The 24,523-nt window shown below is 41.2% G+C and overlaps 1 protein-coding gene across 1 annotated transcript in view; it reads right to left on the reverse strand.

Moving 5' to 3' along the window:
- Positions 1-16,348: 16,348 nt before the first annotated feature.
- Positions 16,349-24,523, reverse strand: part of CLCN4 (Cl-/H+ antiporter 4) — a 39,037-nt gene continuing 30,862 nt past the window's right edge. Inside the window, exons 11-12 of the mRNA XM_010227587.2 lie at positions 18,221-18,437; positions 16,349-16,544 (exon numbers count right to left, since the gene is read on the reverse strand). Coding sequence (XP_010225889.1) covers positions 16,454-16,544; positions 18,221-18,437 — 308 coding nt within the window. The 3' untranslated portion in view covers positions 16,349-16,453. The remainder of the gene's footprint in view (positions 16,545-18,220; positions 18,438-24,523) is intronic.

Below are 24,523 nucleotides of genomic sequence, written 5' to 3' on the forward strand. Positions count from 1 at the left end.
AAAGCCTCAGAGACAGGGAGCATTGAATCACCTTTGCAGGGTCGGATAATACACACAAAGCTCTGTAGCTGGCATTGCAGAGGTGAAATGGAGAGATAGGTTTTCTCTAGGCTCTTAAACTCCGCACTGATCAAGCCAAGTGTTAAACAGCTATAAAATATTTTTATGAATAATTGCTTGGGTAAGGCCCAAACTTTCACACATTGATAGCACGTTCGGGATACATGTGCTTAGCTTGTAGGCTAATAATTGGTTGGCTTTCAGAGAATATAGGGTTGGTGGGTTTTTTTCCCCCGGCCTTTTAATTGCTATAACAAACATAAGCAGTAGAGCTGATGCATGTTGCCCATTCTAGGGGTAAATTTAAGAAGTAAAAAAAAAAATCAGGAACTCAAAATTAAGATCAAAAGCTTATATCGAGGGAGGGGTTTCATTTCCTTGCTACAGAGCTATGGCTTGGTAACAAAAAAAATTCTCCTTGATAGACAGCTCAGATGAGAAGCACAGCAGATGGCCGTAGTAACAACACGTCTGTTGTCCTAGTGTTTATTGGCAGCCTGGCTTGCTCTTGTGTGCGGAAAGCAGGCAGGAGCTGTGGCGGCGGGAGCTCCGGATGCGCTCCGTGCGGAGCACTAGTGAAGGGACCGAGACGCTACCGGCAGCAGGAGGCACGAGGAGCCGCTCGTATCTGAATCAAACCAGCTGCCTGACAGCACCATCCGCTTTAGGAAATGCTGTGGGTGATTAGCTGCTGCTCCTAATGTGTGAAAGCTGGCCTGTCCGAGCACGGGCAAGAATGAACTCCGTTTTGGTTCTTGCCACCCCTGTGTAGAAGTGGCAGGACGTTATGGGATTGATTAAACCCCGTAAAAGCCAGGAAGTTCAGTGCTGGAGTGAAAGCCACAGCAGTGAGCGTCTCTTTGGATTTGGATGTCATTGTGTGAAAAGCTAAGGTGAAATGAAAAGGAACAGGAAATAAACTTCAAACCGAGAATGAGACAAAACTCTGATGGGAAAAGCAACTTGGGCAGGAAAGAACACTCAAGCTTATAATATAAGGCACCTGGACTCTGAAACATGCCTCATTTTTAAAGGAAACCTCAGTGGTTCTGGCACAGTAACTAGGGGATGGTCCTCAGAACATGGATTCTGTTGAATACTTGTAGTCTCCTCCAAAAAACAGCATCCTTCTTATTTCTACCATCCCACTAGGCTGAATATTCTGCCACCTCAATGTAAAAAAAAAAAAAAAAAGGATGCAAAGAAGAGAATGTAGAAGTTCTGGTCTTGAAACTGTTCAGTTAGAGCTGTCTAGGATAGCTGTTTCAAATTGAATCAGCTGTGACTGCAAATCTGGGTATTTGACATGGATTAAAATTAGCCTTGTTTTATGCAACATAGCAGTTTCAGTATGTTCTTTCTGTGAAAGATTTCTCTCACTGCATGGCATAGATGTGAAAACCAAGGGCAGAAGGTAGGGCTACTTAACTTTTATATATATGTACACCTTTGAGCCTTCTGCTTTAAGCAGTCATAACAAAGATAAATATTTATATAGCATCTGCCAGTCTGTGGCTTAAAAGCACTTAAAACACTTCAACATATACTATATATCCCACTGCACAAGAATGGAAAAAATATATTTCTAAGGTAAGAAGTAGTTTCTAGCTGATAACATTGATGGAAAATGGAAAAGAAGGAGAGTTTAAATCAAAGTAAAACAGAACTGCTTAAACTGGAAATTGATTAGGAGAGCAAAGTTAATTTCATCTGCTGCCAAGATTGGCAGAGAGGTTTTCAAAGTCTGATTTTTTTGTATCTTTCATGAACAGGCTGTAAATCTTAGTCCAGTGAAGAAAATGAATGGTTTAGTACTTTAATGAAGGAAAAGATTTTGTTCCCTGAATTTTATAGATGTGCTTGGAAGAAATTACAAAGCCTGTTTCTAAACTCCCACAAGGGGTTAAGAGGGGTTGTGGGAGTGACTGATGTTTTTGTTCAAGCAATCAAACTAAAATCTTCAGTGCGAAGGAGACCACAATATTTTTGAGTGCTTTTTCCTCACAAAAATGTCACACACCAATTTTATTTTATATAATATGATCCACTTCATTACAATTGCAAGAAAAGTAGAGGAAATGAAGGCTTTACCAGGAAATGCCATTCTTGCTTTTTAATGCTAGTCAGCAGCCCAATGATTTAGGGCTCATCCTCAGGAGAATACCAGCACTAGCAAATGATATCAGAGGAAACTTTAATTTCTTCTATTGTTACCGGTCCATGTTGACTAAATAATTAAAGATCTGCTGCTGAAAGCTAGACAGCAGCAGAACTATGAGCCTTAGCTAATAGTCCTGGGGGTTGCTCCTTCTATAAAGTCATTCTCATTTTGTGAAATGAGTATTTATGAGTATTCCATGGAAAGTAGGACACCTCCAAGAGGAAGGCATGAAAGAACCTTGCCTCAGAAAGCCCTGTCTCACAGGACAGATTTATATCAAAAACATAAGCAAACTGTTTACTTTTGTATGTGGAATCTTAATTAAAGCCGAATTTAACTTGTTTTCCCCCCTTTTTGGACAATTAGGAGATTTTTCTGCCTACTGGGAAGACTGTTCTAAGAAACAATTTAAATATGCTAAATGATAGCATATATAGTACAAATATGCTAAATTTTAACCTTGAAGAAGTTCTTAGCTCTTCTACTTTATCAGAGAACTGGTTCAATAAAAATCAGTCTGGATTGAAGAAGCATACTCCCTATTTCATTTTTAGCTGATAGACACCTTAGCCCAGGGCTGTATAGGAAGTTGTTATCTAATACATAGTTTTGGTCGATAACCTCCAATTCACAAAATCTCCACGCCACTTTCAGATCCTCCGGAGTCCATTGGAATAAATATGCTGACTAGTAGTCACACTGCTCCAAACAAGCAGGAATGGGGTAATACACATTATGCTGAGACACTAACTGCAGTCCTGAGATACTTTAACTCTGCTAATATGACACTCAACCTCTGCTAATCTCCTCTCTGTCCCCATGGGAAGGGATCCTGCAGGCCATCAGCATACGGACTGACTAGCCAAAGCAATATACCATGTTGCCTTCTAGTCTAGACCTGTGTCTTTCTGAGCTGGCTAGAAATGCCCAAATAACGGTGGGGTGTGTTGGCAGTGCATGCTAGATTTTGGCAGACACCTTCCAGCACATGGGAGAACCAAGTCCGTGTTAGCTGCACTGGCCCCATGTCCTCTGGAGTCTCCTCCTGGTGGGCTAGTGCTCCGGCATGGCCTGACAGTGCTGAGTTTCTCAAACAATTTCACTTAAGGAACATGAGCCGAGGTGGAGACAATGCACCAGAGAGAGAAGCACTTGGCTGGTAGGCCCTCCTCAGCCTGGAGCTCTCAGCAGCCAGGGATTCCTATCTCAGGGGGCTGCCCTGACCTTCAGGTTAGGAAGGAGGAGAGAAGAGAGCACTTTTTGCCTTGCCTGCCGAAGCAGAACCACAGGAATGCACGATTTAGGCAGTGCGCAAAGGGAAACGTGACCCTCCCCTAATTGCTGTGGCATTCGCTTAAGAGGCAGGAGACCTGGGCTCTGTCCTGGTTCCCAAGCAGCCTGGTAACATATTTTGTTTTTAGAGAAGTGAGTAAAACACATAAACAGAGTTGGGAACAGAGATAGGAATGCAGGCTTCCTTCTCCTACTGACTACAGCAATATCTTTCTTTTCCTCCTGCCTTTCCCACATTAATTTTGCTGGGAGGGCAGGCTCCTAGAAGGGGGGAAAAAAAAAAGGAGAGAAAAAAGAAAAAGCCCTGCTCAAAAAGTGCTCCAAGCATGTATAAGACATGGGCAGCACTACTGAAAGCATTTCCACAAATTCTTAGACATCTTTTGCATGAAAAGAGTGAGCAAATGATCTGTATTCTGAGAGTTAGTCCAGACACCTTGGCTGCAGGGACAGGAGACTCCTGTGATCAGAAGATATGCACGGAAGAGGAAAGATTTTAGGACCATCATCTCTGATGTTTTACAGTAGCTAATATGTATGTGTCTGCTCTGTATGCTGGCTACCACAAAACCTATTCCAAAGTGCTTAATTCTCATTATACTTTTAAAGGGGAGTTTAAGTACCTAATTTGGGATTCTGAATTGCATAGAAACCTATAGATTGCATATCAATGCTGCCCACCAATCAAGACCATGCAGTTTTCCAAATCTGACCGAATGCTTTATAGGAAAGGACTTTTACTCACTTTTCTAATTGTGTTTACAGATATCGTAGAGTTGCCCACACAAAGCAAGAGATTTTCATGATCTTATGGCCTCAGTGAGTTCCCTAAACAGATTTTGCTATGTTAGGGGAAATGCTTATGCAAATAGAAGTGGCAGTAAAGAAAACAAGAAAAAAAAAGAAATCAAGATATAAGAATAAAACTGCATTTCTTCTAATTCCATCAGCCTGGCTGTATTTTCCTTCTGACAGCAACTTTGAAATGGCAAAGGAATTCCTTCTTCCAACTCTTTCTGTGACCCAAATGCATAATTGATGAAAACGTATTGGCTACATGAAAGTCTCACAGAAACCACCAGGAAAGCACTGCAGATTATTTTTTCCTCCTTTTGCCACTATGTTTTTACAGATGTGATATGTGGTTTAAGAAGCCAAAGCAGACAGGCATGCTTTATTCCTGCCAAATAGTCCAAACAAAGAAGATTTCTTTCCTCTCCCTTTCTCTCCTCTCCCCCTCCAGAGAGATACCTAAGTCAATCAGGCTAAAAATATACATATATATATATATATAAAATCTTTTAATTGGCATATCTAAGAAAATTTATGAGTACAATTGCACATTTAGAACAAACAATGAAACAACAAACCCCACAAGAACTAAGCTTAGACAATGACAAAAGCCCGATTCCCTTTGTCAGCGTGTGCATGATTTGCTGGCATCCAGAGCTTTTGCAATATTGAGTATTCGATTGCCACCTAGTGGGCCTGTATGACCTGAAGTCACTGGAATAATTCAGCTAAATCCATCCTCACTGATTAATAGCTGTTGCTGATTAATAAATATTGCAGCTGAAAACAGAACCTGGAGCCAGGATCATAAAATATCCTGCAGAGCACGCAGTTCAGTAGCAGCAGTTTGGGGAAGAATTTGCCTGCATGTAGCTAGGGTGCTTGAGATGTCACCTGCTAGTCCAGAGCTGCCAAAGCAGAGTGCACTTGTACCACAGCTCTTTCTGCTGATACAGAAAGAGACATTGGTCTCTCTCAAGCATCCTCTGGTACTTGAATACCCTTATGGCAGATAAGATCTTTTCTTTGAAGTTCATAGAAAATCATATGAAGACAATTGTGGGACCTTTTGGCACTGTAGGAGAGATACGAGAATAAACAGAGGCTGACTGCTTTGATAAACTGCCGGTCTGTCGTGCTTGTGCAGATGGAGGTATGGTAGTTGTAATGATAGCTTTAGTACTCTCTTCTTCTGGGAAAAGGCAAATTGTGTCCATTGCAATAAAATAACTGCAATTCTTGGTGTGATGGTGTACGGCAACAGAGTGACTCCCTGAATATGCCTCCCCTCACTAGTCATGAGGTTAGCAGGAAGGACTGATGGAAGGAAACAGCCAGTCAAATCATCTGAGGACCAGCCAAAAGGTCAGTCCCAACGGGGACACATATCCCAGTTCTCCACCTTTTCCTCTTGATATTCCTCTTCCCAGAACTCTAATGCACCAGGACAGTAGAGATGGGAGGAGGTGGCGGTGGTGGCCTCCAGATATGCCCAGGAGGAGAGGCTAACACTGCTCCAGCTTCTCTTGGATGTTGCTCTAGATAGATAGAAAATAATTCTTGGTATTTTTCAGCACAGAACTTGTTTTGCCGACGCTTCTGGAGAAAATGAGTAGGTAGACCTGCTGACCCTGTCTTTGGGCAGGGAACCAAGCAAATGAGTGTGGAAATACTTTGCTGAGGGAGCAGCCTGGATGAAGCCACTGCCTTGGTAGGGAGAGGGGCTAAAAGGGTCAATGGTGAATCTCTTGTCCCTTGCTTCATATCAATCGTGAACTGCAATTCTTAATTTAGGGAAGAATAAGGTTGCACAATGGGTGGGAGCTTGCCCTTTTTTGGAACTGCATTCTGTTGGATCAGAAGAGCAGATCCCTTGCATGCCTGCTAGAGGATGGCTATCAGGAAGCTCAAAGTGCTTCAGCATTCCCCTTTGCTAAAATGCTGACATTTAGTCTGTCCCTTCCCTGCATCTATGTCTTTTACAATTCTTATAGGTTTGACACTGGAGAATAGTGTTAGTAGGTCAAGTGAAGGGCTCAAGCTTCCTATATGATGTATGGTATGACTGTGGGCACATATAACGGAAACCACAGAAGCTGTCTCAACAGGGAGCTGCTTGTTAGAAACATGGAAGATAGCTGTACATTAAACCTTGCCTCTACTCAGGTTCTATTCTGGGCTGATTCTCCAGTGGGAGCTCACAACTTCTCACTTTTGGTGCTTACACCAGCCACTTCTCATCAAACACAAATCCTTTATTTTCCTGTATGCATACAGGCTCATCTCTCTTACAAACGCCTCTGATTTCAGCATTCGCTTGGGAGGTAGGAGCCTGGGTTTCACTCTGCATCTGGCAAGCACATACAGCCACTGCTAAGGTGGCTGTTTTCTTCCATGACCTAATGAATATTTTCCTGGAAAATGAAACAGCTTCATAACAAGAATTAGAGAATGTCTTGTTCAAAGTACTTCATATTGTAATGAATAGGGCATTTTCCTGAGAGGAAGAGATCTTGGCAAAGGAATAATCACCTTCCCCACAGCATCACCCCTCTCATCTTGTTGAATTGAGAAGCCAGAAATATAACCACACACCAGGAAGCCAGAAATATAACTTGGAGCCAGGAAAAAGGTGAATGAAAAAGTAGCTGATATTGAGACTATGCACCCTAGGTGATTGGTTAGGTAAGCTGGGTTTCATTTGTGGTCCTTGACTCTTTTAGCATTCACAGAATCATAGAATCATAGAATGCTTAAGGTTGGAAGGGACCTCTAGAGGTCATCTAGTCCAACCCCCCTGCACACACAGGGTCACCTAGAACACGTGGCACGTGTGTCCAAGCGGGTTTTGAAGATCTCCAGAGAAGGAGACTCCACAGCCTCTCTGGGCAGCCTGTTCCAGCGCTCTGTCACCCTCACTGTTAAAAGTTTTTTCCATAAGTTCCTGTGGAACTTTTGGTGCTTCAGTTTGTGGCCATTACCTCTAGTTCTGTCAGTGGCCACCAGTGAAAAGAGACCAGCACCATCCTCCTCACTGCCTCCCTGGAGGTACTTATATACACTGATTAGATCCCCTCTCAGCCTTCTCTTCTCCAGGCTGAACAGGCCCAGCTCCCTCAGCCTCTTCTCACAGGGCAGATGTTCCAGGCCCCTGATCATCCCTGTGGCCCTGCGCTGGACTCTCTCCAGCAGCTCCACATCCCTCTTGTACTGTGGAGCCCAGAGCTAGACACAATACTCCAGATGCGGCCTCACCAGGGCTGAGTGGAGGGGCAGGATCACCTCCCTCGACCTGCTGGAGACGCTCTTCTTAATGCACCCCAGGATCCCATTGGCCTTCTTGGCCACGAGGGCACACTGCTGCCTCATGGTCAACTTGTCGTCCACCATGACACCCAGGTGCCTCTCTGCAGAGCTGCTCTCCACAAGGTCGGTCCCCAGCCTGTACTGGTGTCTGGGGTTATTCCTCCCCAGGTGCAGGACCTTGCACTTGGCCTTGTTGAATTGCATGAGGTTTTTCACTGCCCATTTGTCCAGTCTGTCCAGGTCCCTCTGGATGGCAGCGCAGCTCTCTGGGGTATCGGTTACTCCTCCCAGTTATGCATCATCAACAAACTTACTGAGGGAGCACTCTGTGCCTTCATCCAGGTCATAGATGAATAAATTGAACAGGACTGGACCAAGGACAGACCCCTGGGGACACCGCTAGCTACAGGCCTCCAATTCACCATTCACCAGCATTTTCACCAGCATTTTCACCATTTGCCAGCATAGAATCCATTCACCAGCATCAAATATTTGGTTAACAATGAAAATATGTTAGAACAGCACTCTGTGTCACTTAATGTCTTTCTTCCCCATAAAGTTATTCTGCCCAGTGGTACCAGTTCTACTGAAAGAAAAAAATGTATTAATTTGGTGTATGTGGCGGGGGGAGGGGCAGTTATTACAGAAAAGTAGCAAGAAGGCAAAGTGGGATGGAACTCAGGGATGAACTTGGAGAAAGAAGGAAGCTTTCAGAGCAGCGCAAGGAAGTGGAAGGAGAAAGATAGGGATGTACTTGGTTATACTTGCATAGAAGGACAATTGCTACACTTGCAAAAGCGCCTTTGTATCTGGAAAGAGGTAGTATGGCAGGGTAAGATTTACTGAACAGGAATTGCTGTAGCTGGTGTAAGCACAGGATTTCCATTGCCCAAACCTGGCTTAGCAGAGAGAATGTTTTCATGTGTATTCCCCCAGACCTTGAAAAGAGAGGTACAGTAGAGATTATGACATTCCCTGTTCTCTGGGAATGCCCTTTGTGGTAGCATTCCTAAAAAGTTGAGAGGTGGCCAAAGCATCATTCAGATTTAGTGTAAGATACCTGTAATGTGGAAAACCTTCAGCCGGATCGATTCTTTATGTTGGTTCTACCTCTAAATAAAATATCACTTGAATTATACATATATGATAGATAGGTAGATAGATAGATAGATAGATAGATAGATAGATAGATAGATAGATAGAACAGGTGCTTAAAATAGGAGAGAGAGAAATACCATTACTACAACAATTTAAACACTGATTTCAAGCAATCAACAAGTAGATGAGGATGAGGGAATATTCTGGTCAATGACACAAGTTATGCATTTTGTTGTTTGGTTTGTGTTTTTTTGTTTGTTTGTTTGTAATGATCACTTGAATATTCAGTGCCAGTGAAATGCCTTAAGAAACCTGAACCTGTGAACTGTTTAGCAATTTGTCAACCAGTTTATTCAAAAGTGAGAACATTTGCAGAGGGAAGTTCAAGCTTTGTCCATTCTGTTTCTGAAACATTACTCCACAAAAGTCAAGGATTTTGTTCACTGTATAGAATTGCCTTAGAAGCTGTCTGACCCATTATGGTAAATATGAGAGTCTAAGCAGGAGCCCAAGCTGCTTCTGATATCAGGACAGACTCGCTGGTCTGCATAGAAGAGTCACTCCAAATAGCTAGCTGAGACTAGCCATGGAGAGAATGGCTACCTCTGCCTGGATGGAGAGAATAGCCATCTCCAAGGAGAAACCTGCAGACCTCTGTAGGTTAATGCTCCTTCTGGCTGTCCAGAAAGCCAACCAGGGCAGAACGTAGCAAGGTGTGGGGAAAAGAGCACAGAAAATAACTGTTAGTTTGCGAAGTCTCAGGATAGCTCCTTGCTTGGCCAGCTATGGGACATGGTAGCAGATATGTGATTAGCAAGTGGGCAGTAATCCCAAAGACAATCTCCTGTTATTCCTGGCCAAAGTAGCGCAGCCAGGTGATGGCTACTTGTCTTTCCTCTTTCCAAGGTGGAGGAAAGAAGTTAACAGTTCTGTGCAATCACTAGTCCTGTGGACTGAGAGTTCATTTTAGCTGACATTATTGCAATAGATGGGACAAGCTTCGTGTATAGCTCTGCTGCTACTATCCCCTTCCTGAAATTTATAAGTAAGTTGCTCTGTGTGACCTCAGGTACTTCCAGATCCCCTTTCCAGAGAGGGGAAGGCTGAATGGGTAGCTGTGGCTTCTTGTTGTGTTAGCTTCTCTCAGCTATCCCAGGAGTCCAGGTACCACTCAGCTACCTCTGCCCAACGAATCAGGAAGAGAAAAGGGGAAAGTGAAAACACATTTTTTTTTCTATTCCTTCTTCATTCTTGGAGATCACTTTCAGTATAAGGAATTCTGTGTGCTTCTGGAGGGCACTCCAGGTGTTTTTTTTTGAACTGACTGCTGAGTGCAGTCATTCTGTGGCCTTTGGCAAAGTTCAAGTGCCCTCCTTTTCATTTCTGAATTGCAGTAGAGCTTAGGTGTCTGTTTCCCCCTGGCTTGGAGAATTTGAGAGTCTGGTTGTCCCCTCTCAGACTTTTGATGCCTAATGGCCATCTAATCTGAGATTTGAACGAGTGAGTACAATTTACTTCTAGGCCGAATACAGTACACTGCTCCTTCCTAGTGACAAAGCTAGCCAGCAAACTCTGAACAAGCCCTTTTCCTCTTGAAAATTAGATATCTCTGTGGACTTAGCTTTGATACAACAGAGCAACTTTCCCTAACTAAAATAGCCACCTGAGCAATCCATGCATTTGTGGCTTTTTTTCTGCTCCCTTTATTGAATCTTTGTGGATTAAAAGAGACTGCCTAATTTGTAAAGTATGTGGTTCATAATAAAGACTGGTCCACACATACATCGTCCCTGCTGTCTATCCAGGTTTGAACAGCATTAGGGGCTCTGGAAATCCCCGAAGGTGCTGTGCATTTATCATTGGTCTGCAGAATCATTTCTCAAGTGAAATACTGCTGGACAAATGCCAGAAACTGACTATACCCAATCTGTCCTTTACATATGGACCTTTCTTCCTATCCAGTTAGCAGCTGTGGCTGGGAAAGCACTGTATCTGTAGGAATACTCAGATTGCTTTGGCTGTGGCCATAAGAAAATTTCTCAAGGTAGCATGGGCTGAAATCTGCTCAAGCTACGCTGAATGCAAGCAACAAACAAATGAACAACATGCAGAGGTGACCAGATGCTGCAGCAGAGATCAGCCATCCCCCATCAACTTCGATCTAAGAGCTTAAAAGTGCCTCAAGATGCAGTTGTCACACAGTTATTTCCCAACTCCTTCCCGTTGCCTTCTCTGTGGCTTCACAGAAAGGGCCCATCTGCCATGGGAGCACCTTGCTTACAGTGTCTGCAAGCCTGTGTTTGGTGGGTATCCGGGCTACCACAGCAGACGTTAGCAGTGCAATGGCCTTTGGAGCTGGAGTAAGAGAGCAGGACAGCCCAGAAGATGTTGTTTCAGGCACACAGATGGGAAGGAAAGGGCTGTGGAGGGAGGGAAAAGGCATATGGATGACAAAGTGTCATTCAATTTAGAAGAAACAAACACATCGGCTAGATTGGCTGGTGCAGAGCCGTAACATTGCAGCAGTGGATTCCTCTGAACATTTTCTCTTCTGTTTCCCAGCTTGGCCACTGCAAGTGATGACAGGTAGGTCTAAGGTTTGGACCCTTATGATCAACTACAGACTACAGGAACTATTACCTCTCATTTAAATTGCTGCAAGACTGATGCCTCCTGGCTTTCTGGCATGTGCATTAGGCAATCCTAGGGCCATAGCAATCCACAGAACAAGCTGGTGCCTCTAGGACTGCAGCACTGGCTTCTACAGTAGAACAAAATGGAATCTGGGAGGCATTTTGCATGCAGAGCCAAACTAAGCAAGAAGAATAATGCAGTAGGTACAGTAAATGAGGAGAAATTCTGAAGTAGGGACTGTGTAATTTGAATTAAACTAGGATATTCTAAATATAGCAAGTTTATCAAACTTGTTCTCTAGGGAGTGAACTGAAATCTGAAATGCTTCTTTCAGCTAAAGCATCGATGTATGCTTCATTTGCATTAACCCACAGAGCTTCTCTATTTGTTTGGTTAGTACACTAATCAGGGTGAACCCCGTATTCCTTGCTGTTCCCAAAATACATCCTTTGGCAGAGATTTCACGGATGTTTCATCCAATTAAGTGCTTAGGATGGAACCTGCCATTTTCAGGTTTTATCTTAGCGCTAAATTTAAGTGCAACTGAAAAAATATAAATAAAAGCTGAAATCATAAGGGTTTGCATTATTTACCTTTAAAGACAGTCCAAGATGATTGTAAAGAGACCAACCTGATTGATAGGATAAATGTTTTTTCTTTTCTTTTTAGATTTCTTTAATAAAGCACTGATAATGCTGAGCTGATGAATTACAGCACTCTGAAAACAGAACAGCCAAATGTCAAGACTGATTCTTTGAAGTCCACTGCATAGATTTTAGTAACTGCCCACATAATAACAGCCATTTCAAAACTGAATTAGATATCCTAACTAACTCGTTCATCAGGCTTTGAGTTATAGGTGGAAAAAGTAAACCTCAATACCATACACACACACATTAAAGAAATAATTCTCCAATTAACGTGCTCCACCAATGTTTCCAGTACTGTAAGTCGGTTTTATTTGAAAAATAGACTCCAAACATCATTTTTCATAAGGTGCAACATATATACTGTTTTCTATGGTTTAAAAAAAAACAACAAAGCAAAACAATATTTGTAACAGTGTTAGTCCAACATGAAATCAGTGGGTCTTCTGTAATTTCTTAACACTCTTCTTGTATGCTTCATCAAAAAGTAAGTATTAATAGTTGATATTACAGTGACAGCCGAAGGGTCTGGCTAAAATCATCCACGTTCTGTACTTTAATAATATACTTTCTAGTGCAGATAGCTTCAAGTACACATCAGAAGCTGAATGTAATGAACACAGTCCATGCAAAACAAAAGTACAATTCTGAGCTTGCATCATTCAATGATTTTTGATTTCTCATTTGGTTTGACATCACCAGAGTTCAATAGCTTGAACACCAAGGTTGAACTGTAGTTGTGTAAACTGAGTACTATATACTAAAGTACTTACAAAACTCTTAAATTAATCAAGCTGCGTAACTCTATCTTGAGTTCTACAGATTCAAATAAATACTTAAGGCTGAGATACATGCCTCTTGGAGTCTATTCAGTAAGTTCTGAGACACATTTGGGAACACAGATGGAAAATACTGACGGATGATGGGCTTGTTATGGGAAATTACATTAAATCATTTCATTAGAACTGCGTTTTGGAGAAAAGCGTGTTCTTAATTTATGCTAAGAGTGTTTCTCCTTCAGTCACTGAGGCTAAAAGAGCAATGGAGACAATACTGCATGGATGAAGGTCAACAGAAGAACTTGGAGCCAGCTGCAGACTCTGTCTAAACTTCTAAGTTTTTTTTAATTAGCAAAGTCTGTCCAGTTTCAAAGCTCTCCTTGTCATTCTAGCACCACCTCGTCCTTATTAGTGCTAAGCAGCTGGAAGTTAACTACTCCTATAGCATTTCTGGAGGGCTGGATTTCAGCTCTAAGATCTTTTAACAGACATGGAAACAAGGAGAGGCAGTCTAACCATTCAGGTATAGAGTTAGCATCCAAAGTTTTATCATTTCGACCCTTTAAATATTTAATCATTCCACCTAACAATGAACAGGTTTCACAGAAAAGAGCTGGACTTCCACTTGCCTGTCCTCTGTTTGGGTGGCAGGCCTAGGCTCAAACGGCACTTTCAGTAAGTCTCGATTCTTTCCTTGATGTTTCGTTTAAATCATCATGATGACTTTGTGGATCCTGTTCTTAAGTCCCTAAAGCTTCTCCTGTGCAGCCTAATATGCCTATGTGACAAGATATCACAAGGCTGACTTAGTTTTAGTGGCCTCTGGGTATCAACAGGAATTAGCCACTGGGGTTTTTGCCTATGCGTAGCCTTGGAGTGAGGTTAAGCTGATAACTCTCTACTCAAAAGAGTTTGCATTCACTGTTGTTTTATTTTTAGCCAGCTCCCTCTGTCATTTTTTTTCTCAAGAATTGACATTTTTTAGGGCTAATATACCATCCCAGTTCCTGTTAGCAAATATCATCTTCAGTACTGTGAACACTACAAAGTTAGCTCTGCCATGGACTAAATGTTAATGTGTTGTGGACTGAAATGTCCTTGGCTAACAGAGAAGGCTTTTGATCACCCCCTTTTTTCCCTGACATACATGAAGCAAAGAATTTGATCTCATATAGCAGGTAAATGAGCAATCCCAACTTATTTTCCCTGCTTTATAATGGAAAGATTTAAAGTGCTCAAATGGGGAGAGTATGCCCATTTGTTTCCTATGTAAACATAGACCAAGATGGATAAAAAATGTTGATTTTCTATGCACATATTAAAATTTGGAGTTATAAAAGTGGAAAAAAAGAGCCACAGTCCTTTCAGTTTAAATTTTAGAAGAAGATTGACCTCAGAAGTAAACATACTTATCTCAGTCTAAATCCCTTTGGGTAGTTTTGGGTAGAAACTGATAATTGTACTAAACTCCTTTTTGGTTTTAGTTATGGGAATTAATTGATTCTTAAGATGACATCTCTGTTCAAATGGACAGATAGTTGGCTTAGCTGCTTTTTTAGAAGTTTGGTTGATAACTGCTTCACAAAAAAAAAAAAAAAGCACACCAGAAACAACTGTATTGTGTGCCATTTCTTAGTTTCAGAAGAAAAGGATTTGATTCTATAATTTACATAGTTTTAACAATATCCCTTTAATACTGCAGATGTTTGGTTAGCAGAAAATACACACTGGGCTTTGGCCAGAGCTACATACATTTATGTTAGTCTCTTCAAATTGGGTTGTTAAATGGTGTATTTAACAGATTAAAATTATCCATTTACTTACGTTTCTTTTACTTAAGCAATTTGGGCCATACATTGTGTGAATGCAGGTGGACATCTGCCAAAGGGAAGCAGGGTCCCTTGAGATGAGGAGAGGAATTGGAAACCTGTAGCAGTGGGCATTTAACTTAGGGTGCACCTGGCTTCTTGTCTCTGTTCAAAGACACATTGGTCATGCATATTGCCTGCAAGTTGACTCAATAGCCTGGCTTTTGTAGCAAGCAGCAGGCTCCTCCTGTTTGAAAGGACTCAAACCCTTTCCCTGAAGACCTTTTGGATGCAACTAGCTCAAGTGTAAGTAAGTTATCTGTATGAAGATGAGCAAAGGTACCAGAGGTCTTACATGTCTAAATGAAGAAGGCGTCTCAGAGGATCAGAAGCCCTTCCTGAAAGGTATTTTCAGAGCATCTAAGTTAGGATCCCAACTCTTCCCAGTGAAACTCCAAACTCCCTCCAGGAAGAAACAAAACATTAAGCAGTATATATTATGTGTTACTGCAGGTAGAATTTGCTGCTCTTGTACTGATAACAGTATTGACTAAAGTAGTAGTATATTAATATGGGCAATGTTGACTGAGTGAATCTCAAAGTACCAGAAGAAGGGATTAGGAAAATTCATCGTTTTGGTCTCAGTGGTCCCTACTGTAGGCTTTTAAATCTCATGTTCTTGGAGCAAAAGGATAAATAATTAAAGTCTTGATATTGTTGTTTACATTCTCAATCCTTTTGCTCCTTTATTCAGACACAGTGTTGGGGGGAGGGATTCTGTAGTCCTACAACTCACAGCAGCAGCATAAGGAGCAGATATGCTACAGAATAGGTGTCTGTGCCTCCGCTAAATTAATTTAAATAATCTCTTGGCACGTGCAGACAAATGCCAAGAAATGGTAATGAAGAAAGGAAGAAAATAGAGAATCAGCAACCAATGCAGAACTTCATTAGTCTGTGAAAAATGCTGATGTTTCTTTACATGCAGGAAGACGGGTGAAGGACTGGATCTCTTGCGACTCACACCAACAAGAGTTGTCCAGCAGACTGTTTTGTGCCTGTGAAAACTCCTCCATGGGCTTTTGTGCTCTTTCCTGTTGTGACAGCAAACCACTTACGATTAAAAATTACAGTACAGTACCTGTATGCAAAATTGCATAGAGAAATAATAAATCCTTACAAATAAGTCATTTCAACAGTAATAAAGGGAGAGTGACTGATAAAAATGCTAAACTGTATAAAATTCAAAGGACTAAAACCGGAAATAGAGAACTATATGCTTTTAAGTGAATTGAAGTATACTCTTGCTCCTTTAACTCTCATCCTGATTTATTTAACTTTTACAAAAATAAACAAAGGTGATGATTTTTTTTCCTCATGAAAATATAATAATTCAGTCTAGCTAGTAAATAGCCATGATTTCAGGAACAAAAACAACTGACATTACTCACACACACTCGCTAGTCTGGAGCACAAAGCTTTGTATCTGTTAATAACTTGCACACAAACAGTGTCTGCTAGTCTTCACACCTGCCTCATGAGTTACTATGAATGTCGATGTATCCCACTGGTGCTCCTGGCTCTTTGCCTCTAAGCACCACATCACTTACACACCCACAAATGCAGCAATTGAGCTGTTAGGAAACTCATTAAGGAAACACAGCTTGATGTCTGCAGCTGCTCTGAGCTTCTAAACTGCCTACATCATTAAATAAGTGCCATCCTGCATCCACTCCCTCTGCCAGAGGTATATTGGGCCATTCCTCATCCACATTACATTTTCTCTTTAAACAAAATGAAACACCAAACATAGCCTTTGTGTTAATCTAGAAGGGATCCCTTTGAGGTTACTTTCCCTCTTCTTCCTTTATCAGGCTAGTTAAACATGATAGATTCAGGGTCCTGGTTTGCCATTTGAGCCATATGTCTTAATACATCCTTTTTAGTTATGATACCCAGCAGCCTCCTGGAGGAGAGAAAGAAAGGAAAGGTCAGCCATCATCGCATACATCATCCATTTTTTCTTGTTCAGCTGCAGGGATATTTTGCTAGTGCTTCCATGTAACACTGCCCACCCCATCCATTCCCCAGTGATTCTCTTTTATAAAAACCATTCTCACTTCATGTATTTTTACTACTGCAGCTATGATTAGTAAGTGAAATACTTTCAGTTGTTATCTCCTTCTTTGGGGACATGTCTGAATAAGGAGCCGCAATTAATAACACTTCATATGAAATGACATTCCTTAGGCTCAGACTGCAGGGGATCTACAGCACAAAACTAAGTTGACCTATGGCATGTGATTTAGTGGTACACAAACTTAAGCTAAAGAACAGATGTTCCGAAACTCTCACTATCCAACACTGTAATACTCTGAGTGATAATTTCTCATTTAGGCTGATGAGAAAGTACAGTTTTAGGACTGCAATCCTAAATGGACTGTATTTGTTAAGAAAAATGAGTCCTATGAGAGCCAAAAATTTTCTAATCCTCAACCCTGAGGGATTTTATTTCCAATCTTTGAAAGCCAAGAGGTGCTGATTTCTAGAACATCATTGTTATAGTCATTTCACCTTTCCTTTTATGGAAGTGTTACTATTCAAAATCAAAATTTCCAAACCCAAACACCCAAGATCAGGACCTAAATTGCTATCTCAAGTAATGGTCCTTATTTTCTTTAAGCTGAGCACGGAGGTGCATTGATTGTAACAGCTGATATGGAGCGTATCTGAGTAACAAAAAGCTTTTTACAGGAGTCTAAATTTTAGTCCTCAGAATTTAACAATGATGTTCTGGTTCTGGTTTTGCTATCTTATCATAAAATATGTGCTTGTCACTAGATCCTGGGGTAAACAATGCTCTCAAAATAGTTTAAATCCCATTGGAGTTAGGGAACAACTGTTTTTTTCTAGTTCATATGGGACACCTTGTTACTCTTCTAATTTCATTTGCTCCACTTGTTGAGTTGATTCTTACAGACTTTTCATTTATATGCCTTTCCACTTTCCTTAAGAAAAAAAAAAAAAACTGAACAGATCAGTTTCCCTCCACTGATATCTTTATCAAAATCTTCACAGGCTGTAATCTAGCTGGATGCCTAGGAACTGGCACATCCTTTGCAAACAGTGTGTTTTTTTTCAGATCTTCCTCTATTGAAAAATATAGAGTGACTTAGAATACTTATTTTGTGTTTGCCGGAACTTCAGTTCATGCAAATCAGCCAGGCACTGGTGCCTGGAGGTCATCTTTGACAGTCATTTGGTCTAATTTATTCTTCAAAATGTCCCACTGTGGAAAATATCAGACTTCTCGGCAAGGACATATTGGTCTTTATTTTTTTTTCTAAATGACAATGCTCTTGGGATATGGGAGAACAGCACAAATCGTGACAACTGGAAAGAGCAAGTTTGGTTCTGACCCTGGTTTCTTCAGTTGTTCCGCAGAGACACAGGGCATACATTCCTTAGCCCTTCTAGCCACAAAATAGCTAAAATAAAAATATTCACTTGACTGTCTCAGTGGTGCTGATTAATTACTTACTGTTTATTCTTGGCTTTAGACAGGAAAAGTGGTGTTTTTCTTTATGTTAAAGAAAATCTCCTGAGATTCTGCAAGCGTGCTCGACTAGTGCACCTACTTACCCACTGCGAGTGACCAGACACTGGCGGAGCCCCAGTTTCCGGAAGATATCCACCACTGTCTCCATTGGTGTGTGGTCGGTGACAGTGAAAGGGCTCAGGTTGAGAATACGACGCAGCTTCAGGGGATGGGGACTGTTGGGTGGCAGTTCTGGGGGATCTTCAGTGAAATACACGATGGAGTTGCTCACCACCCCATCCTGCCGCTGTCTGGCGTTCTCTGCGCAACACAAAGATTAATACAGACAGCGAATCAGGCTTGATAATAATATATATATATATATATCTTCCTTTGGAAAGCAGAGATGTTAGCCGTTTGTTTTTGCTGAGGTTTTGAAAGTTGGGGTTACAGAGCAAACCCTTGAATTTCTTGCAACATTGTTGGTAGTCAAAAATATATTCTGAAACAAATGTAAATACCCTTTTTACAAGCACATCCTTTTGCTTGGTTATGATAATATTTTCCAGAATAAATATGCTGTTCCCTGTGGACGCTAACATTACTAAACCAAACTTCGTCAAATTCAAATGATTATATCAAGTTTCCTTCATTGTGAGAAACACAACAGAAAGCTGGTCCCAGTCAGCTCAGAGGAGTGTGTCCATTCGGAATCTGGGCAGGGTGAGTAGATTTAGAAACATGATGCTAGTGAAGGACAAATTCAGATCTCAGGAATATGGAGACTGTGTTGCCACTATTCTAGACAGCTACATCTCTCTGGGTTGAATTTTGTTGTTTTGCACTTCTTTCCTCAAATCAAGTTCGTTTATCTAGATTTTAACAGGTCAGAAAGACATAAGCCTCTTACTTAAAGCAGAGTAGTAATGGGAGGAGCAAAATCTAGCAGTGAATGAGTTCATTACATTTTTTTTTTTCAGCAGTACATATTTGATCTCCTTCCAGGCTTCAAAAGATCAATCTATGAGGTGACTTTTACACTATGTCTGGAGTCTACACCATCGTACAAGCTTTCCATTTTACAGTATGCTTCCACAGTAATTCTTAGAATTAAGTGGTCGTTCTTTGCCATATTCACCTGATTTCTACTCAACAGGTTGCTAAATATATATGAAATGAAATTCCAGATGATAGACAACCTCTCCCTCTCCCTTTCAGGTGTATCTTGTGTTTGGCTCTGAAAATTTCTTTTTCTCTTTCTTTCTTTTCCTTCCTTCCTTCCTGTTTCTTTCCTTATTTACTTCTTTCTTTCTTCCTTTCTTTCTCTCTCTTTCTCTCTTTCTCTCTCTCTCTCTTTCTTTCTTTCTTTTTCTCTTTCCTACTTTTTTTACAAATTCTCAGAAATGGCTGGAACTAACATCTTTGATTAATATGGGTTGCCTCTATTCTTCAGGGGTACAGAAAATCAGATGTACTCAAAGGATATGTATATATTCCTGGAGCTCATTTCCATCAATCAATGTGCAGAAACCTGCTTCTGTGACTTGTAACGTGTAGACAGTAATGATTTCCAAAAATGTTACAGCTGTATTTTTTTCCCCTTAACGACCATTGTCTTGTAATATTTCTGGAACCAGAGCCGTGCTAGTTCAAACCTAATATCACTGTGGTACATGATTTTTTCAACATTCTCACCCCACGTATTATATGAGTCCTATTGCAATTTATAGGAAAGATGCTAGCTTTGTCTCATCTTGTTTCATTCATACATCTAATTTTCAAGTGTGAACATGCCTGCATTGCTCTTTGATATATGATCTGTGGTAAGAGGTAACATTAATCAAATTGAAGGTAGCTCCCACCCTTTGATAAAAACCCTTGACAGCTAGGTATTTCCTTCCTGAAGCTGTAACCAGAGCAATAGGCCCAAGCATTTAGTTACCACATTTCTGTTCCCAAGGCAGCAATGACCCTGGACAGCAGTGATTAGCCAAAGCCATGACTTCACTTCCCAAAGTCAAACATCTCTCTAGAGAAACGTGAATGATGTAGTACTGCTGAGCAAATTCAGTGGCATCGTAAAAACGGCCAAGTTCGTGTGCGATCTCTCTGGATAGGGGAGTTAAAGCGATGGTAAAACAGGAGAACAAATGATTTTTGCAGTCAGTGGGTAAGGAAAAGAGATACTTCTTAAGAGAAAGAGCAAAGCAAATGGATGACGGTGTCTGGCTTTACAGAGCAGGCTACGCAGAGGGCTCTTCCCTTGGTGAGGGAGTGAATTAGTTCTCTCACATGTGAAATGTGCCTCTCGTACTCAAGAGTTCAGAGTTCACAGCCTATGTTAACCAGATTGCTCCTTTGATTCTGCACAGGGAAAAATACAGACCATGCAGATCCTGTCCAAAACTCTGTCTTTTGTATGATGCCTCTGAAACTGGTCAAATTTAAGAGCTTTAGGGCTCAAATTCTCCCCACTTTAAGCATATAGAGTAGATGCCACTCAAAATGTAGACACTTCTTCTCAAAGGGTGATTCTGATCACTTACATTCACCTAAATTGCCTACACACTCAAGAAAAATCACCAGGAGACAATCCTCCTGAAAGCACCTCTGAGCAATCAAAAATGGCATTGCCATTCATTGTACAGGGAGTGGAGGCATTTCCATGGTGTCCTTAGTTCTCTGAATAGTGAGAAGGAAACTACAGAGATGGAAATCACTAGGCAGAACATGATATATGAACAGGTATTTGACACAGGACTGAACAGCTGATGCCTTCATCCAAGGAGTCATTTACACAAGGGAGTTAGAGTACTCCTCCAGCATAATCCCTGGGCCACTGCAGGAAAAATATGGGATTTATTGAGCCAGAGAAAGATTCTGATTTGGTCATGACTGAGAAAGGACTCCGGAAAGATGGTGTCCCAGTTCCTGCACTGATGTTGGACTCTCCCTCTCGTAGCCACTGTTGGTCTGTTTCTGCAGAGGACGTCTTTGCATTGCCTCCTATGGGTCAGAGTAGACTTTTTTTGTTTTTTCATCTATGAAATGACAGCTTATCAGTTTGACATATTGCTTAAAAATGTTATGACCTCTGGTACTAGGTTGTCACATAGAGATGCACACTGGTGTCACTGCCTGTGCCTGCCTAGTAAATCCCACCCATCGCCATGATGTGTTATGTTACACTGCACATTTTGTTACTGAAATGGGCATCCATACAGGATTATACCTGACATCCCAGGAAACTCCAGATATACAGCCTGCAGCAGCATGAACTCACAGCCTGCTCTCTGCTCACTACAACAGCCACCTACTTAACGCCAACAAATATTCAAGGTCTCTAACAAGAGAATTAATGATCTGGATCTAACAATCTTGCTTTTATGTTCCAGAACATCAGCTAGCACACATTCACTACTTTTCTTTTCCAAAGGCTGAGCGATCAATTCATTGCAATTGTCTCCACTGATCTGCACATACAGTACATCATCCAGAACTGAAGACATTAGCAAAAACTGAAAGCCATGAGAAATTTCCCTCCTGAAGAGACAAAGAGAATAGAGTCTCTTAGTTTTACCGCTATTGCTACACCAGAGTGCTATGCAGCATCATGTAGAGGGGCCAAATTTAATTCCAAGTGAGCGGTTATCCTGCATGGCAAACTGCTCAAAAGAAGAGATACTAGTTTGGGCCCAGAAGCAGGACAGTTGTGCCAGATGGACACATCAGCCAAGTTCAGAAATCCTGATTTTCAGAAGGCTTCATTCCCTAGCTAGAATGCTACAAAGATTTAGCTATACCATTTCCAGAAACAACTCCAGCATCTCTGGACCCTGACAGGCTGAGGAAGAGAGGAGAACCTTAACAGGAGAAATGTGTAGCTCTTGGTGAATAAATTTATAGTTTAAGAAGACACAACCACGTAGCAAGCTGAGTTGAATCTTCACAACACTCTGGTTATGTACTATGTATATGTAGTGGCTTCCTCTTTGGGAAATACAAATAACTTTGCTCTTCAGTGAAAGGGGATTAACTATCAAAAAATTGTTAGCATGGTACAAAACCAGTGATTGCCATACCCTTTACCGAAACCATGCATTATGTCTTTAGGGAAGAGAAACCAAACCCAAGGCATGTTCACCTAAAATTCTGAAGTACTGGAAAGATTAATCTTTTATCACAGTTAGTTCAGGAGCTGTTATGCTCAGCACAAAAGGAATAGGGTCACCAAAGGTCTCTGGCAACAGAGGATTTAGGAAAACTTATCTATAAAGAGAAGTTTCTGCTTTTAAATCTCTGTTCTGCCTCAGATCCTATTAGAGACACTTTTAATTAGAGTTGAAATCTTCCTCTAGAAAATGGGCACGTCAAAGAAACTGCTTCCCAACATTTTGATCTAAACTGTTGGCTGAGTTTATATTTAATTAAATTCTTTGTTATCAGTGCATAACTGGACTTTTTCAAACATCTCCTAGGAAGCCTATTCAACCTTGTTGCCACTTACAAGCTTTATCAAAAGACCCAGATCCTCAGACTTCTCTGACTCACTCCAGACAGTGTCTGATCTTTCTGCTTTTAAAGCAAGGAAGGGCCCCACATCTTCACTCCATGCATTTTTTTCCACTGTTTGACTCTCTGCAATGTAAATTCAAAGGCCGTGAAGTTAGGATGGCAGCTAGTGTTACAGCCACAACATAGTGTACACACAGTACAAACCAGAAACAGGGCTGGCCAAATGCATCTAATTAAGATTTTTTACTTCTCATGAGGGAATATGGAAGACATTTGAAAATCGTTAGCAAAAGCAAGATAAAATAGGAACTCTATTATTTTATAAGTGATATCAGCTCTTGACTTCTTTATGTTTGGTGAAACTTCAGAAACACATTTTTGGCCTAGCATAGCCCTATCAATCAGGCATCTTTTCTGATTGCCAAAGGAAGAACAGTCTTCAGATAAAAACATGTTTAAAGGAAGCACTGCAGCTAGCGGATTTGGACTTCATCTTGGTGTCATTAAAATCCTTTGCTGTTGAGATTGTTATACTGAGGATTATACCCTTATGGAGACTTTTTTCCCCCTTTGCATTTGGAGGATGGAGGAAGGAGGAACAACTGATAGCAAAAAAGTGAGATACCCACACTAAATGCAAAATTAATCGAGTTCATAAACTCTTTTCATTGTAGTTGAAATGATGAATTATGTATCAGAGGGAAAAAATGAGAAAGAATTTCTTACTGAGGAGAGAGCTGCACAGTCTATAATGGGGGGAAAACTGAAGTCTATCATTTCTTCTCTTGCATATAGTATCTCAGAAGTAAAGACCTTCTGGTATGGGGTGAGAAGAGAGGAATCAAGTAACAGCTGCACACCTTTAAGTAAATGAATATAATTTTGGGGTCTAATCTCTTGGACTGAATCTCTACATCTCTTTACATCCAGCAAACCAAAATAAATATCTCTTTAAAAACCACATACTTTGAAGAGCACTGTTCTTCCAAGTTTTATTCTGGTTTTATAAAAAGTCCTTGTGAGCAGGAAAGTGAACTTCTAAAATACCTCTCATTTTTATTTATGGATTTTATTTCTTCAGCTCTCACCTTTCCTCAGGACCTTCCTTGGCTCCATTCATCTGAGCCAACAGCATTTTAAAGCAGCCTGCACCACAGGAATGAAACAGGCCCACACAGAGAGGAATAATTCCATCTCAGGGAAATTTGGGTATTGACATTCCAGTCTAGGAGCTACATAAAAACTACTTTTCTCTACAATGTAAGGCAACCAGAGAAGCAGGCTTGCCTGCCTGGTTGACCTCTGAAACTCTAGGACTACCTGAGCTGGAGGCAGGCTACGGGGCTGATTTGGCCATGCTGGCAATGAAGGCCTGGGTGATCTGCCTATGGAGATGGTGGGAACACTTGCTCTCATGCAGTGCACTGGCTTTTACAACCCCCATCTAGCCATCAGCCCAACTGGTAGAGGATCTGATGGGTTAATACCAGTAACGATCTGGATTGGACTCTTAGGTAACCAAACCATTCTCTACCACCCCCATAACAAAACTGAGCTATTCTTACTCAACTCTGAGATCTAGTCACACCAAAATCCCCCAGAGGAAAGTTTTACATCCCTAGTGTGAATGGACACAGCTGGCAGCATGGACTTGAATCTTGTCATAGGTGATAAGGGTTCACAACTGCTCCCACTACCACTGAGAGCTCATGGAGACCTGAGGAAGCTCAGCACTTAAGCAGTTTTTCATCAGATTCCCACAAAGATTTCTGGCCAAATAAGTTGAATTTCTCTCTGATCTTGAGCAGAATTATATTACACTGTTGAGACTGGTAACAAAATCAAGCCCACAACATCTACCAGGTGGTATGCTGCAATGCAAATACTTCCGA

The sequence above is a fragment of the Tinamus guttatus genome, unplaced genomic scaffold (genome assembly GCF_059628265.1).
Source record: "Tinamus guttatus ecotype Peru unplaced genomic scaffold, ASM5962826v1 Tinamus_guttatus_pri_ptg000083l, whole genome shotgun sequence".
In the NCBI taxonomy this organism is placed as follows: Eukaryota; Metazoa; Chordata; class Aves; order Tinamiformes; family Tinamidae; genus Tinamus; species Tinamus guttatus.